Genomic DNA, 14,485 nt, shown 5'->3' on the forward strand with positions numbered 1-14,485 from the left:
ACCCAGCCTCAGTCTTCACAAATCTCACCAAATCGTTATCAAGTAACGGCACCTGTTCACTATATGCAAGGGCAGTCAAAGCCTTCCATGGAACTTGAGGCCAAGGACGCAGGACTAAAACAGCACTGCTGTACTTTTTCAGCTACCATATAAATTAGGGGTCGACTGGGCTAGGCATGGACAAGGACAGAATGACAACACGAGAGTTCCTCAAACTGCAGCTTCTCCACTGCACCACATTTCATTACAATAGAGATTTCCATACTGTCTTTTTTATTGCTATTATTTTTTCCTTTCTGGTGATATGGCACAGCAAGTCTTGAACACAGGATTCCCAACTACACCCCACCACACTTGATCCAGCAAGAAGGATACGCACAGACTGTTGGTCCACAGTGGCAGCTGTTCCAAAACTCATAATAACAAGCTTGGTCCAAATTATAAACTGAGATTTGAAAAAAAAAAACAAAAAGCAAAACTAAAGCATCAATTACTTGCTGCTAGAGTTGCTACAATCTAGAATCAATCGAAACTTCATCTTATTTCAATTTGTTTCCACTAAGATGTCATGCATTAAGAAGAAAAAGGAAAACAAAATTGAGAACTTTGGGACTGTTTCATCTATGTACTTCAGCTGTTAAAATATAAGACTTCTGATATTTAGATTGACTGATTATGTTACTACGCATCTGTCCGGCATGCACTCTAAGAGTTAACGGACTGCACACAGGCTACACCAAGCGATCACCAACCAAAAGGGAAAAACGTTTTCAACACAAAACTGGGAATTTAATGCTGATGACGGGAGAAATGGTTGTCATTAGGATTCTGCTTTCCAGAGAAAACTGACAATGCTTTTCTTACAGGAGGTTTCAATGGTGCTCTCCTGCCAGAATTGTGAAATGTGATCTCATCTGCAGTCAAGATATCCTGATTCCCCTAAAGAACAGTCAGAGCACAAAACATAATCACAAACCTCTTTACTTGTGTGTGTGTGTGTAAGAGAGAGAGAGAGAGAGAGAGAGAGAGAGAGAGAGAGAGCTTAAAATTGAAATGATAGGAGTGATTTAAGCTGAATTTCAACAAATCTGACCTGGTTCCCCTGTTTTTTCTTTGACTTTGGGTAGAGGAGCTTGTGAGGGAGTTGGTCTTCTCGTAAAATAGGGTTCTTGGTGATGGCATCCCTTCCACCTTCAGGCAAAGGAAGTGAGAACTGCAAAGCAGAAAAGTAAAAATGCAATGAGCAGATGCGAAGAGAACTAATGAATTATGCAAATGAGATACATATACTGAAGATGGCAGACCTCCAAGTAGCATTTTGCAAAAAGCAGGGTGAAGTATATAAGGTAATTGAATGCTATGCTATTTAGGAGGTGCCCAATCCCCCTAACCAAAACTATACAGTACACCCTCTCATCAATCTAAACGAAGTAAACTCTTCAAGTCTTCATCTTCATCATATGACAGACCTTTAACTAACCTTTAACTATGTTGCACCAATAAACTAGATATAGCATGATTTGCTTAGAAAAGCTGCAGACAACTCAGAGCTAGGTTTGATTGACCAAGATTGGCTCAATCTGACTTCAAATCCTATAGCATCTCGTAGGATCAAGCAAGAAATCTTATTCAGGTTATACATTACCAGATAATCAAAGGATTCCAAATAATAGATATATCAAGTTTCAGCATAGTTATTGGAAGCGTCTTGAAACATGGGGAAGCGTGTTTCCCCGGAAATGCGCTTCTGAAGCAGAAAACTCCTCGCTTATTTGAAAGGAGGGGAAGCTTTGGGAAACCCACTTCTAAAATATGAGAAACTCGTTTCCCTTTAATGCGAAGCCCACTTCCCCCTTGGCATAGTAGCAAGCCATTCAGAAACAGGTTCAAACACATCGTGTACGGATTAGCACATAATGCTCTCATCCTCAAAAGAAATTTTATGTTGAATGAGATGTCTCACTTGTGAGCTTGATATAAGCAACAAGCTACCACTCCGAAAACCAAGAACAGAAGTGGGGTCATCATCCTATGCGGAAGGATCTGATTTCCAATATGCGCATGCCCTTAGTGCAGTCCTAATAGCCCCATGTCTATGATTTCACTTTCGAAGAGGTTATACAGGCCAGCCTTAAGCTATTCATCATTTTCCACTCAAAAATTCTGATTGTGACTACAGCATATTTTTCACATTCAAGAAAATGGATATTTTTGGATGATTTTTGGTTTTAGATAGATTTTTTGCATGATTCTTGGTCTTAGATTTTGGGAAAACAACGAGAACAATACCCCATATCTCACACCCACACCCACACACAATTTGAATAGTACACAATCAAGATGATTGAAACATTTTCCTCACTGACCAATAAGTGCATGTTTGTGTGCCAAAGAAAGGGCCTCCGCGCATCATCATGCGCAGGGTCTCTCTCCACGGTCGGACTTTGTTTCCGCTGAAAGGGGGGGAGCTCCCATTGAAACACAGGCCTCTCTTCGCTGAAAGAGAATCCTGTGTTTCAATGGGAGGTTGTGGGGCCCGCAGAAATGCATGGGGCCTCGTGCGTTTCCATGGAAAACCCCCACTTTCTGTGACACACAAATGTGCCCTAAAGGATATCAGGTACAAGCCAACACATAGACCCTACAATCTGCAAGTGCCATTCCATTCATCACATGCATGATTGAAGATATACACACAGAATAATAAGATGGACAAGCAGAATTAACTCCACAACCTAGCAAATTCACTTGTATCCAACAAAGGGCCGCCACAAAGCTAAAGAACTTATTACATGTTAGCATATATAACAAAATGCAAAAAAAAGGTTGATTATTTCATCTAGTTTTTGAATAATCCAGACCAATGTTGTTAGTATCGGTATCGGCCCTGCCAAACGATACAAGGCCGATACCGATAAGTGAATCGTTCTGAATCGGCCCAAAAATAATTAAAAAATATTATGTGTCAATCAGAACGTGACACATGTTAAAGCCATTAAAATAATATTAAAAAATAATTTTAAGTATTTTTTACATTTATTAAAAAATAGCCAATTCAGGGGTGAAGCGTATCGAAAGGTAATTTTGATAGAGAACAACTGCATAACATGAAGGGCACATTCAACCAACTCAAAAACAGTAAAAAAAACTTAATACAATAAAGAATGAACCTACACAAGAAGCAAGCATCACCTGCTACAAATTCTTTTCTGTTTGTGCTTTGATAGTTATGGAATTATAAAAATTACAGACAACAGCTCTAGTTCACAAGAAAAAATTCCTCTCTTTTTTCAACTCATGTATATAACAATTTCAGGGCACCTAATCTATTGGCCATATCTGGAACCAAGACAAATATTATCAAAGAGACAACTGTAAAATAGCACAACAATAAAAAAGTAGCAATTTCAATAACAAAAGAACATGTAAAGGCAAAAATCAACTGCCTTAACAAGAGAGCTAAGAGAAGAAGGGCAGAATATCAAATATGATCAAAGTTGTTCATAATGCTAACACATGCAAAAGCATAAAACTCAAGATGCTTACTCTAGTGCCTCGAACAGAGATTCGTGGCCTGCTGGCTGTTTGAACAATCCCATTTCCGTCAACTGTAACAGACACCCTGCGTAAAGTGCCACCATTGCCACATTTGGGACAAAAGATTCTGCCAATTTCTGCAGTCACTCTATTGCAAGCATGACATTTCAGCACCCACCTGCACCAATGAACAACTTGGAACCTTTTACTAGGATCTAAGTTCTAAAGCAAGTAAACTATACAATTTTGAAAATCTCCCCATAGGTATATTCTATGGCAGAAACAGAAGACCAATACAACCATGACACTTCAACACCCACCAGCACTGAAAACCCACTCGGAATTTTTTTATTAAGATCACAAGTCTAAAGGTGACTATAATTTGACCTTTACAACATAAACAGAAGACCAACAAAGGGAAGTCGCAAAACTGGACATACGTACCTATGCAACCGGCGAATTTGCATTCCACTGGGGGTTAGAAGCCGCAGACCCATCTGGAGAATAACATTTTGCATGGCAAAGTCACTTGTCACGCAAGCTACACTGGAGTCAGACAAAGGTCGAAGAGTCCAACTTTGCTCACTGTTACTGTCGTCCACCTCGGTGTTATCAATACTGTGATCGTTAAGACTAGAGATCTCTAGATGATTAAATCTATTTAATTCCATCTCAACTTCATCTCCTTCAAAAATATCACCTTGTACAGATAATTCTGATTCATCCATCAGAGCATCTGAATGCTCCACATCTACAGAAGGGATGCATGGCTCATTCACATCTTTCAGCAATCCAGAAGAACATAACACCACTTTCTCACAGACTAAAATTTCAGGGCTCATTTTGTCACTGCTAAAGTTATCTTCATTTCCTTCATCCTCATTTGATCTTTCATCTTTTAGAAAAGCATCATCAGAGGTAGCATGAGAGATTTTCTTTAAGTCTTGTTCTGTCTTAATTGCAAGAGTGTTTCCATTTAAGCTCTTTTCTTTCTCAGGATGATCATATTGTTCTGATGCACTAGACAGTGAACGCCTTGCTTGTCTCTTCAAATATCTCCTGTGTGTACTTCGACTGACAGCCGGCCTCCATTCTGTGGAATCTTCATCAAATTCCCCTTTAGAAGCATCAATTCCATCCGCTACCATCTTTTTGCCATCAATATTTATCTCACGCTTTGTGTGAGGAAATCTGTTAGCTCTTGTGGAACGAAAACCTTGAACTTCACTTTCATTCTCACCAGTAGCTAACGTTAAATCATCTTCATTGTGGTTGTGACAGTTATGTCCATTATCAGGCGTGACATTCAAGGATAAATCTTTTAGGGGCAGGATTCGTGAATCAAGATTTGATGCCTCTACAGCATGTTCAAGAGCTTCCCACTCTTCCAGATTTGGAACATTTGATCCCCATCCAGGCATCTCGTTTTCAGGCAATTTTTTCACTCTTACCATATGAAGCGGAAGAGGTTTTTCTCTTAGATGATCTGTCCCATGGATCTGAGCCTCCAAAGTGTAAGTTAAAGCTATCAACTTTATATCAACATCTGAAAGAGTCTGCAGATCTCCAGTCTCCCTTGCAAACTTCACAACTGCAGGATAAAAAGGAACAAAGAAAAAACTGAACTTGCATTACCTGATATAGAAGCTGCATGTTCAGAATCACTGTATTTGCTTACAGGGGTGTTAAGAAATGTGCAAATGCACATAGAGAACATCTGTGCAACAGGAGTATGCACCCAGCACATGAAATCATACTGCTTTGCATAATCAGGGATTCATGCTAACTTAATCTTGTTTCACATTTTCATAAAAAGTCTCTTCAAATGACTCCATAAAGTTAAGAAAAAGTGGCACTTGCACATGACCCAAAAGTAGATGCCTATGGCCTACGATTCATGTTGTCCTGACATCCTAAATGGCACTCCTGGTTGGGTGCAATAGCGATTATAAGGAACAAAAGAAAGGAATGTTTATGGTGAACCAAAAAGATCTAAAACAGACGGTAGGCCTTAGCAAAAATCCCAATTGAAAGGAGTCATGCTAATGGTTGAAGGGGGATCAAAACACTTATAGTAGAAAAGGATGAAAAAAAAAAATTAAAAGCATAGCAGTGGGCAAGCATCAAGAATCCATCCAAATTAGGATGCAACTTTCTTTGCTGACATGAAGAACAAGGACCAAGAAATCAAGAATGAAATTGGAATGCATCCATCAGTAACTAAAACACTCAACATATTTAAACGAGTCTACATCAATTCATGATAGTATATGAAAATGGTTTCCCCATGTTCCACACTAGACAGTGTAGGTTGCAATATATGCTGCTCATAAGCTCACCTATATGTTCAGAGAATTTTCCTTTCCTCGGTTGCATGACATTTTCTTATGCAACCAATAACCTTGTGTTTTGATAGAGCTCATAAACCAAAGGGATTTAACGTCATCTAAAAATAGCCTAACCAAATACAACAGAAGCTAGTAAGAAAAGAACAGCTTGTGAAAAAATATATACCTTCCTATGATGAAGAAAGAATTTTGGTTTATTTGGACATGAACCAAAGTTACAATTTGGACCAAATTTGGATATTTTCAATCAGAAAAATAAATTTAAAAAAGATCCGATAAGATCCAAATTTTTCATCACGCAGACCTATGAAAAGGAACAAAAAGTTCTGGTTATCAAAAATTATCAACTAGTGGCATTTTTTTTATTAAAAAATTAGAAAAAGTTTTGTAGAAGCTATTCTCTTGTTTTCAATATTTTTGCATTCTTGCACGCCCTTCATCATCATCATCAAGCCTTATCCCAGCTACATGGGGTCGGCTTTACGAGTCCTATTTCTCCATTCTTGTCTATCTAGAGCTACAACTTTGGTCAACTTACAATCTTTCTCCAAGTCTTCAATGGTCTTCCTCTTTTCCTAGCTCCTTCTACTTGTACCATGCCAACCTTTCTCACAGGCACCGTGAGAGACCAGTGTTTAATGTGCATCTTGATTTTGAAGCAAAAACTCTTGCAAGTGAAAATTGACTTCAAGAAACCAATTGCAAAAACTTCTACATACAGATGATAAGATTCAAGACTAAATGAAAAAGCATGATTTTCCATCGCAACAATACTTATAAAGAAGCACATGGGAAGCATGTCATTAAGAAACAAAGAAGTTTGTGTAACAGATATATAGAACATGCCCAAGGGTACATGACACGAATTAAGATTCTTTGTGAATCCAAGTCATGAAAAACACATACCCACAACAATCTGCATTGCTTCTCGAACAAGAAACTTGTACATGCTCGAGGTAAAAGAGAAGAAGAATATATACCCTTTTTAATTGCATCAGCTGAGGGTTCCATGGTTTCCACAGTAAATGGAATGCAGGCAAGTCTATGACGAGAAGCGGGGTCCCTGATCTCTTGCAACACCTCACTCACAGAAACCAACTTCATTGTGCAATCATTCAGCTTCTCTCCTCCTTGGATTATTGCATTGGCATCAACAACGGCGATACCGACCCCCTGGCTCGACTTGAACGACTGACCATCCAGGTTTGGGATTCCTTCCTGATGCTTCGGAAGAGGATGCTTCCGAACGACGTCGCTCCACCCACCAGTGGAGGCTTGAGCAGCCATTACCGGCTGTGAAGATAAATCACTATAAACCCTTAAACTCTGAACATAACAATTCCACCACACTACCCATATTAGAAAGAGATTCAATTATGATAAAAAAAATCTCCCGTTACCAATCCATTACGCAACAAGAGCTACTGTTAACTGTCAAACTACCAAATTAAAGAGAAATCTAGAGATAGGGAGGGGTGCCGACCAGCACAGGTGCTGCCGGATGGCGCCTTTCCGGCCAGAGAGAGAGAGAGAGGGGGGTGGGCGGCCGCCTGGCCCCTTTTCTGGCCACCAAGAGAGAGAGAGAGAGAGTACCTACGGGTGAGGACGACAAGACGCCGGTAGCGGCCGGAAAAGATACCTAGGGCACGCACGTAGTATCTGTGAGAGAAGGGAAGAGGCGTCTCTTGGTATTCTATCTCTTCAAGGCGAAACTAGGTTTCCTGAAATTGGGTTTTTGGGTGTCAAAAGCGAACACGCTCTGATACGTCACAGACACGAATAGTTGTTATTTTAATATTTTTAATAATATTTTAATGTTTTGAATATTATTTCAGTAAAAAAAAGTTTTTTATTATTAAAATATAAAAATATAGTTTTTATAAAAAAAAAAACCTTTGTCTTAGTTTCCTCTTTCTCGAAAATTTTTCACAAACTGAGTCACACTCGTGTCACGTGTCCTTGTGTTTTCGTGTCTCCGTGTCGATGTATCTTTGTGTCATAGATTTCGGCAACGTCCAAACAAGGCCTTACGGTTTTCAAAGTTCAGTGAGGGCTCTTACGAATTAAACTCGAAACGGTATCTTGGTTGATCCAATCCATTCGTACCCCTCCCTAATCAACATGCAGAATTTTGGGTTCGAGTTCAATACTGCTTTATTGCATCTAATAATCCGGAACTGGATTCAGTATTGGCGAATAAATTTCCAGTTTCATTCGACTCTTTACACCAGATCTAGTTCGGATACGGATTTCTATTCAGACGATTTCCTAAAATCTGAACATAAATTCCATTGTTCCAACATACCATGATCCAGCCGGTATCTGATCGGTTCGCACTACTCCTACTGGATTCTATAAGCAAGTTTTCATGAATTGAGTCCAACCAATCACATATCGGGATCTTGTTTTAAGATCTATTGTAGGGTTGCAAATGGATCGGATATGAGGCTAGGGAGAGGGAGGGAGAGAGAATTTGAGGGGGTCTAGGAATAGTGGTATTCACCATTTGCAGTTCATGACTTTCTGGATCTGAACCCTGAACCTAGAAACCAGGTCCCTTAGCCAATTTGAATCGTTATGGTCCAATAGTAGATACCCACTTCGATAGGGCTATCTAAAATAGTTTGGATTCAGATCGGTATAATCACCTAATTTGATATAACCAGGTACTGCATGAGCCGATTCAGATTCAGATCTAACCAACTTACCAATTATGATTTTATGTGAAAAAAGAGTTAAATCTTAACTGGATTTGGAATCTAATCAGATTGCAGAAAAGATCCAACCATTTAGAACGGATCTGTATAATCAATAATCAGTTGGTATAAATGATCAGATCCAATTACATATTCAATTGTGGCTGGGTAGATAAAGATTTGGAAAAAGAGAAAACTGCACAAATCAGACAATGATCTTATTAGAGGACTGCCAATCCAATCTGCAGGTCCAAGTGTGGATTCTATCAGAATAGGGCCTGTCAATTGGGGGGACCTGATCCAGACATAGATGGTTCCATACCTGGATCATGGTATAGGCAGGTCCATATTCGATCCAGGTATGTATAGCAAGAAGAAGACCTGGTAAAATATTCATTGCTTTTACTTAATTTATATGTGAAAGCTTTTGGTGTCTTTGTCAGGTCTCTGGTCTGGTTTTATAAACCGTCCAACCAGACTTGGGCCCATCTACTGCTTGGATCTTATTATGAGCGCAGACAGTTATCTGTTCAAATCCAAACTAGAACCTATCGAATTCTATCTACTCGTCTGTGAGATACTCATACCCAGCTCATTGACAACCGCATTTCTACAAACTGGTAAGTAGGTCTAGACAACGGGTCAGGCAGCCCGTGGCCCAGCCCCGAACAGGTCGGGTCTGGGCCTAGTTTTTGAAAGAAGGCCCAAACCAGAACTGGCCTTAAACCTGACCTGACAAAATCTCAGGTTGGGCTGGGCTATATATATATATATATATATATATATATATATATATATATATATATATATATATATATATATATATATATATATATATATATATATATATATATATATATATATATATATATATATATAACAAATGCGTAGCTAGGGGGGGCAGCCCAGTCCTGCCTCCCGAAACAGTTAAAAAAAAAAATTAAAAGCCCAGTCCTAGCCCAGCCCTGATTCCATATGAAATAGATTTTTATCCATTTTTGTAGCCCAGCCCAGTCCTAGCCCAGCCCTGACTGCAGCAAATAGTTTGATTTGTCCATATGAAATAGATTTTTATTAATAATTGTAGCCATTTTTTATTTTATCTCAAAAAAAAAAAATCCGGGGGCGCTGCCCCGAACCCCAGACTATGGCACAAATACGTTTTTTTTTTGCTACACCCCTGTTTGCCCCCCCCCCCCCCACATGAATCCTAGCTACGCCCCTATATATATATATATATATATATATATATATATATATATATATATATATATATATATATATATATATATATATATATATATATATATATATATATATATATATATCTGAAGTTCTGAACCATTAGATGTGTTCGGCATGATCGATTTAGTGGGCAACTACCCAAACAACTTAGGTTGGCCTATTTCAAGCTGGGGTTGCTTAGGTTAGGTTGAACATTATCTCGAGCTTATCGCAAACCAAGCTGAACTGAGCCTGGGCTCGTGGATCAAGCCGAGCTTGTTTGAAAAATATACACCTCTTTACATGCCATCCACCTCGGCCAAGTGGTTTACACCATTGTTTGTGCCGAACAACATTTCATTTCTTGAGAGAAATATAGAGGGGGAGGTTAGCTCTAATTCAACTTTCACAGTTAAAAGTAATGAAATTATGATCAACCTATTTTAAATAATTAAAAAGTTCATGAAAACTTATTCTGTACTACGACAAGGTTACGTGGATTTTATAAGTGTGAGCACACCAGCCAAACTATGCTTAGTCCATGAAATCTTTTTTTTTCCTGTGTGAAACACTGGGCAAAATACATTTAATTTTAAAATTCTGTGAATATCATTTGAAGTACAATAACATTTTACAATAGTTGAGATGATGGTTTATCAAGTAAAATCTGCACTTGCTAACAATTTTTTGTTGTTTTTTATTATAAAAAACAGCAAGTTATTAGAAGGTCATCTTAGGCATAATTTTTACCAGTAGCCAAAAAGATTGTTCATGATATTGGTCTTAAGCCCTGTTTGGGAGCCTTGCATTACCATGGAAACACCTTTTTCACGTTTCACCAGCCAATGTGCGATCCGGGGGGGGGGGGGGGGGGGGAGAACTAATAAAAAAGTCATGTTGAGAATGGAGCTGTTGAGGGAGGATCAGGTGAATGTGATTGCACACTTTTAGTATGCTAACTGCTGCAACTGATCGCTCTTCATTTTTGGGATATAGCTTGTCAGCTATGGGGGCCAAGCAGCGTTATTAAAAATGCACCTCAAAGCATAAAAAGTGTGTCTCACCTTAAGGCGAGGGGCTTTATGCCTTGAGGTGCATGTGTCAAGCACAAAAGCCTTGAGGCGTGCGCCTCATAGGCTTTGAGGTGCATGCCTCAAGGCGAGGCGCACCTCAGGATGAGGCGTACACACCTCGAAGCATTTGGTCAAATGAGGGTTAAAACCCTTATTTGACCAAAAAATAGGGCTTAAACAAAGCACCCCCAACCCTTTATATTGTGATTTTGGTTTTTTTTTTCACCCCTCTTTCTCTGTTTTTTTTTCTCACAGCAGTCTCTCCCTCTTGGCTCTCACAACATACTTTTTCTCATGATGGAGCCTCAAAACAGGTACTCTCTCTCATCTTTGTTTTTTTTCTCTTTCTCTCTCGTTCTCTTCTTCTTCTTCTTCTTCTTCTTCTTCTTCTTCTTCTTCTTCTTCTTATCTCTTCTCCTTCTCTTTATTCCTCTAGATTGTATAATTGTTAGGGGTCGGACTAACCCCAACTTGCCTTTCAAAAAAAATAAAGATTTTAAGCCCTCGATGGTTGCTTCCTAACTCAGTATCAGGTTGAATGCGAAAGGGCGACCCAATTTTTATTTTACTAACTATGCAGTGTATTATTTTTTTCATATATAAATTCTAAAGTTTACATTCAAAGGAAATTTATTCTTTCACATATTCCTGTGTAGTTTATGTCTGAAGTCTGTCTGTTCTGCTTGCTAGAGAGTAGTTGATTCAGCTTGTTAGAGATTATCCATGACTGAACCCTTTACATATGACATGATATTTTGCCTTTTGAGGGGTGCAAAAACTATTGTTTTCTTGACAGATATGATGAGATATTTGAGTGCAACATACTTGAGTTCATGCTAAATTGGCAGTGTAGTTTGAACAAAATGAACAAAGCGTCATTGGAGGCGGTGTTACTTTATTAACATCTGAATGCATGTGGAATGAGTTCAAGTGCACCATACACCCCCATGGTTCACAAATTAGAGGAAACATTTTCCTCATAATTTTGAGACCTTCCTGTTGAATCCAATGACAACAATCATATTATCGAGTTGACAGAAACTACACTACACTGACAAAGTTCATGGTAAATTAGCAAGTACTCTCTTTACAGTCATGATGATCTTGAAAACAAGTTGGCTTCCTTGACTGAATTTTAGAAAAGAAGAATGAGAACAAAAAGGTTTATGTGAATGGCTTTCTGCTAGCGTCCACTGCCTTTGAATCCATTCAATACTCAATCTAAGTATACCTTACACACATGCCAACATTTGTTAGGGACTACCATGCTTTGGTGGAAAACCCAATGGCGAAGTTCAAGTATGTTTTGATCATTCATTACTCAGTGGCAAAGTTCAAGTATGTTTTTTCAGTATTTATTTGAGATTTTTTATTTTTTGTTGGTTGTTGCTTCATCAATAAAGAATTTTTTATTTATTTATAATTTTAGATATTTTTTATAAATTTTTTTTAAATTTGAGGCTTACACTTTACGCCTCACCTTAAATTTTGGTGGAGCGCCTTGCTATGCCTCAACGTTTTTCACAACATTGGGCCCAAGTAATGATTGAGGGTAACAACATACTAAAGTTATGCAATTATATTGCACGCAATCCTCCCTCTCAAAAGCATTCTTATGTGAATGGTGTTGAAATGTGATCTTGGGACTGTTGAGTCCATTCTCAATGCAGTGTTTTAGCAACATCATTGCTCCCAAACAGCAGAGAGCATGACAACACTGGGAGAAACCAAAATACAAACTGCCAAACAGAGCCATTGTAACGCTCCCCCTGTCGTGGGGGGGGGGGGGGTACGAAAGGAGGGGGAAACGACGCCTCTTCCTCTCCCACAAATCAGATCATGGGAGAGGAAGAGGGGTGCCCCCATTTATTTCGAAAGGAGGGGGAATCGACACCCCATTGCTATAAAAGCCATGGGGGCCCTCCTCCCCTTTCCCCATTCGAACACCAGTGGAGCAGAGAGGGAGCATGAAGGGAAAAGAGGGAGAGGAGCACCATCGGTCGCCGTCAGGTAAGCCCTCTCCCTCTCGTTGTTTTTAAATACAGAGGTCACCGGCAACCTTACAGCTGCCGACGAGTTGTAATAAAACAGAGACGGGGAGAACCTTGTCCCTGCCTTGCAATAGAAGGGGGCAACAGAGGGGTTTTCCCTCTGTTATTGCCACTCACTGGTGACGAAAACGGGAAGGGAGGACTGACTGCTGCGAGGAGGCAGGAGGTCTGATGAATGCCCTCGTCGGTTGCATATACAGGAAAAAAAAGAAAGGAGGAGGTTTTCCCCTGCTACCATCATTGGGTCGGTAGCCACCGGCGAGTGCAAGCGGTGTCTCCCTACTTGCAGGAAGTTGCAATAGTCTGGCAATGGTAGGAGTTGCCAGAACTATTACACGCCGTGATGACAGGCTTGGTCTGCATTTTCTGCAGGCCGAGGCGGTCATCAGTCTAGATGTGACCCAGACTGAGCCGGTCAAGGCAGATAAGAGGGACTCAGTCTGGGTGTACCCAGATTGAGCCAATCATAGAAAATAAAACTGAGATGGATGGACTCAATCTGGATGACCAAGCCAGGTCGGTGAGGTTGGACAGACTGGTTCAGTCTGGAAAGACCAAGTTGGGGTATGTTTTCTTGATAACCTAGTTCGGACAGACCAAGCCCGAATGGTATTAAGGGTAGACTGACTCGGTCTACACCAGGTCGAGCCACGATGTGGGTCAAAATCGAAATTAGATATATATGTGGGTGCACATGAATAGGCGAGTGCAATGAAAAAATCAAGATAGTAAAGACCTTGATTTTTCCAATATTCACCAAAACCAAGTTGGATGCAAAATGCAAGTTGAAACGCGGATACCCAAATGGATCGAAAAATAAGTGGAGTTAGGCCAAAATCCACGAATGCCCAGCACGGATGCTATGCTTATGCTAAATCATCACAAACAGGTTTAGATCAGGCATATCGAATCCAAGATCCAAATAAGAGTTGAGTTGAGGACCTAAGTGGTCAAATTTTAGTATAGATGTGGATCTTAAAGTAACATGAAGTAAAGATGACGTAGAGGTCACTATTAGTGATTTAAAGAGCAAAAAGATCATTTTACCCTTGATATGTCGACAAAATAAACATGGCATAACTAAGTGCCCGAAGTCATATTTATGTGATTCTTGAATCCGTGGATTCTACTGCTTGAGTATAATCCATTAGTAGAAGATGTGAGGACAAAATTTGAATGAATGGAGTCAGAGTTTGACAGTTAAGTCTAAGGGTATTTTAGTAATTTTGATAATGATACGAGGTATTTATTGATTTCAGATCAAAGGTTACATAAAACTAAGAATTTGGAATTTAAGTGTTCCAGGTAAGTAAACATTTGCAAATTTCTTCTTAGTTAATTAAAACACATGTGAGCTAGTTTAGGCATTTTTCAATATGATTCCAATGCTTCAAGTATGCTAGTTTTGTGAATAAACACTATTTTGCATGCTTGGGAATCTATAAAATTCAAGTGTGATGCTTAAACCTGATCATGCATATTTTCTAAGTTATGAAATAAATATAGCATGACATGATTGCATATATGAGATTGGTGTGTTATATGAAAATTGAGAG

General features: G+C 39.3%; 1 protein-coding gene across 4 annotated transcripts; it reads right to left on the reverse strand.

The window, feature by feature from the left end:
• Positions 1-451: 451 nt before the first annotated feature.
• LOC149813299 (RNA-binding NOB1-like protein) lies at positions 452-7,580 on the reverse strand. 4 transcript variants are annotated; one of them, XM_089992108.1, is made up of 6 exons: positions 7,479-7,580; positions 6,866-7,211; positions 3,982-5,128; positions 3,547-3,715; positions 1,094-1,213; positions 452-930 (listed from the first exon to the last, which is right to left on the reverse strand). In XM_089992108.1, the coding sequence occupies exons 2-6, from the start codon at positions 7,170-7,172 to the stop codon at positions 790-792; spliced, it is 1,884 nt and encodes a 627-aa protein (XP_089848234.1). In that variant the 5' UTR covers positions 7,173-7,211; positions 7,479-7,580; the 3' UTR covers positions 452-789. The 4 variants fall into 4 exon arrangements, with proteins under 4 accessions (XP_089848234.1, XP_089848231.1, XP_089848233.1 ...); XM_089992105.1 differs by having other exon boundaries at positions 452-939; XM_089992107.1 differs by having other exon boundaries at positions 452-939; positions 6,866-7,178; positions 7,483-7,568.
• Positions 7,581-14,485: the final 6,905 nt, after the last annotated feature.

The sequence above is a fragment of the Nuphar pumila genome, chromosome 16 (genome assembly GCF_984573655.1).
Source record: "Nuphar pumila chromosome 16, dmNupPumi1.hap1.1, whole genome shotgun sequence".
Classification (NCBI taxonomy): Eukaryota; Viridiplantae; Streptophyta; class Magnoliopsida; order Nymphaeales; family Nymphaeaceae; genus Nuphar; species Nuphar pumila.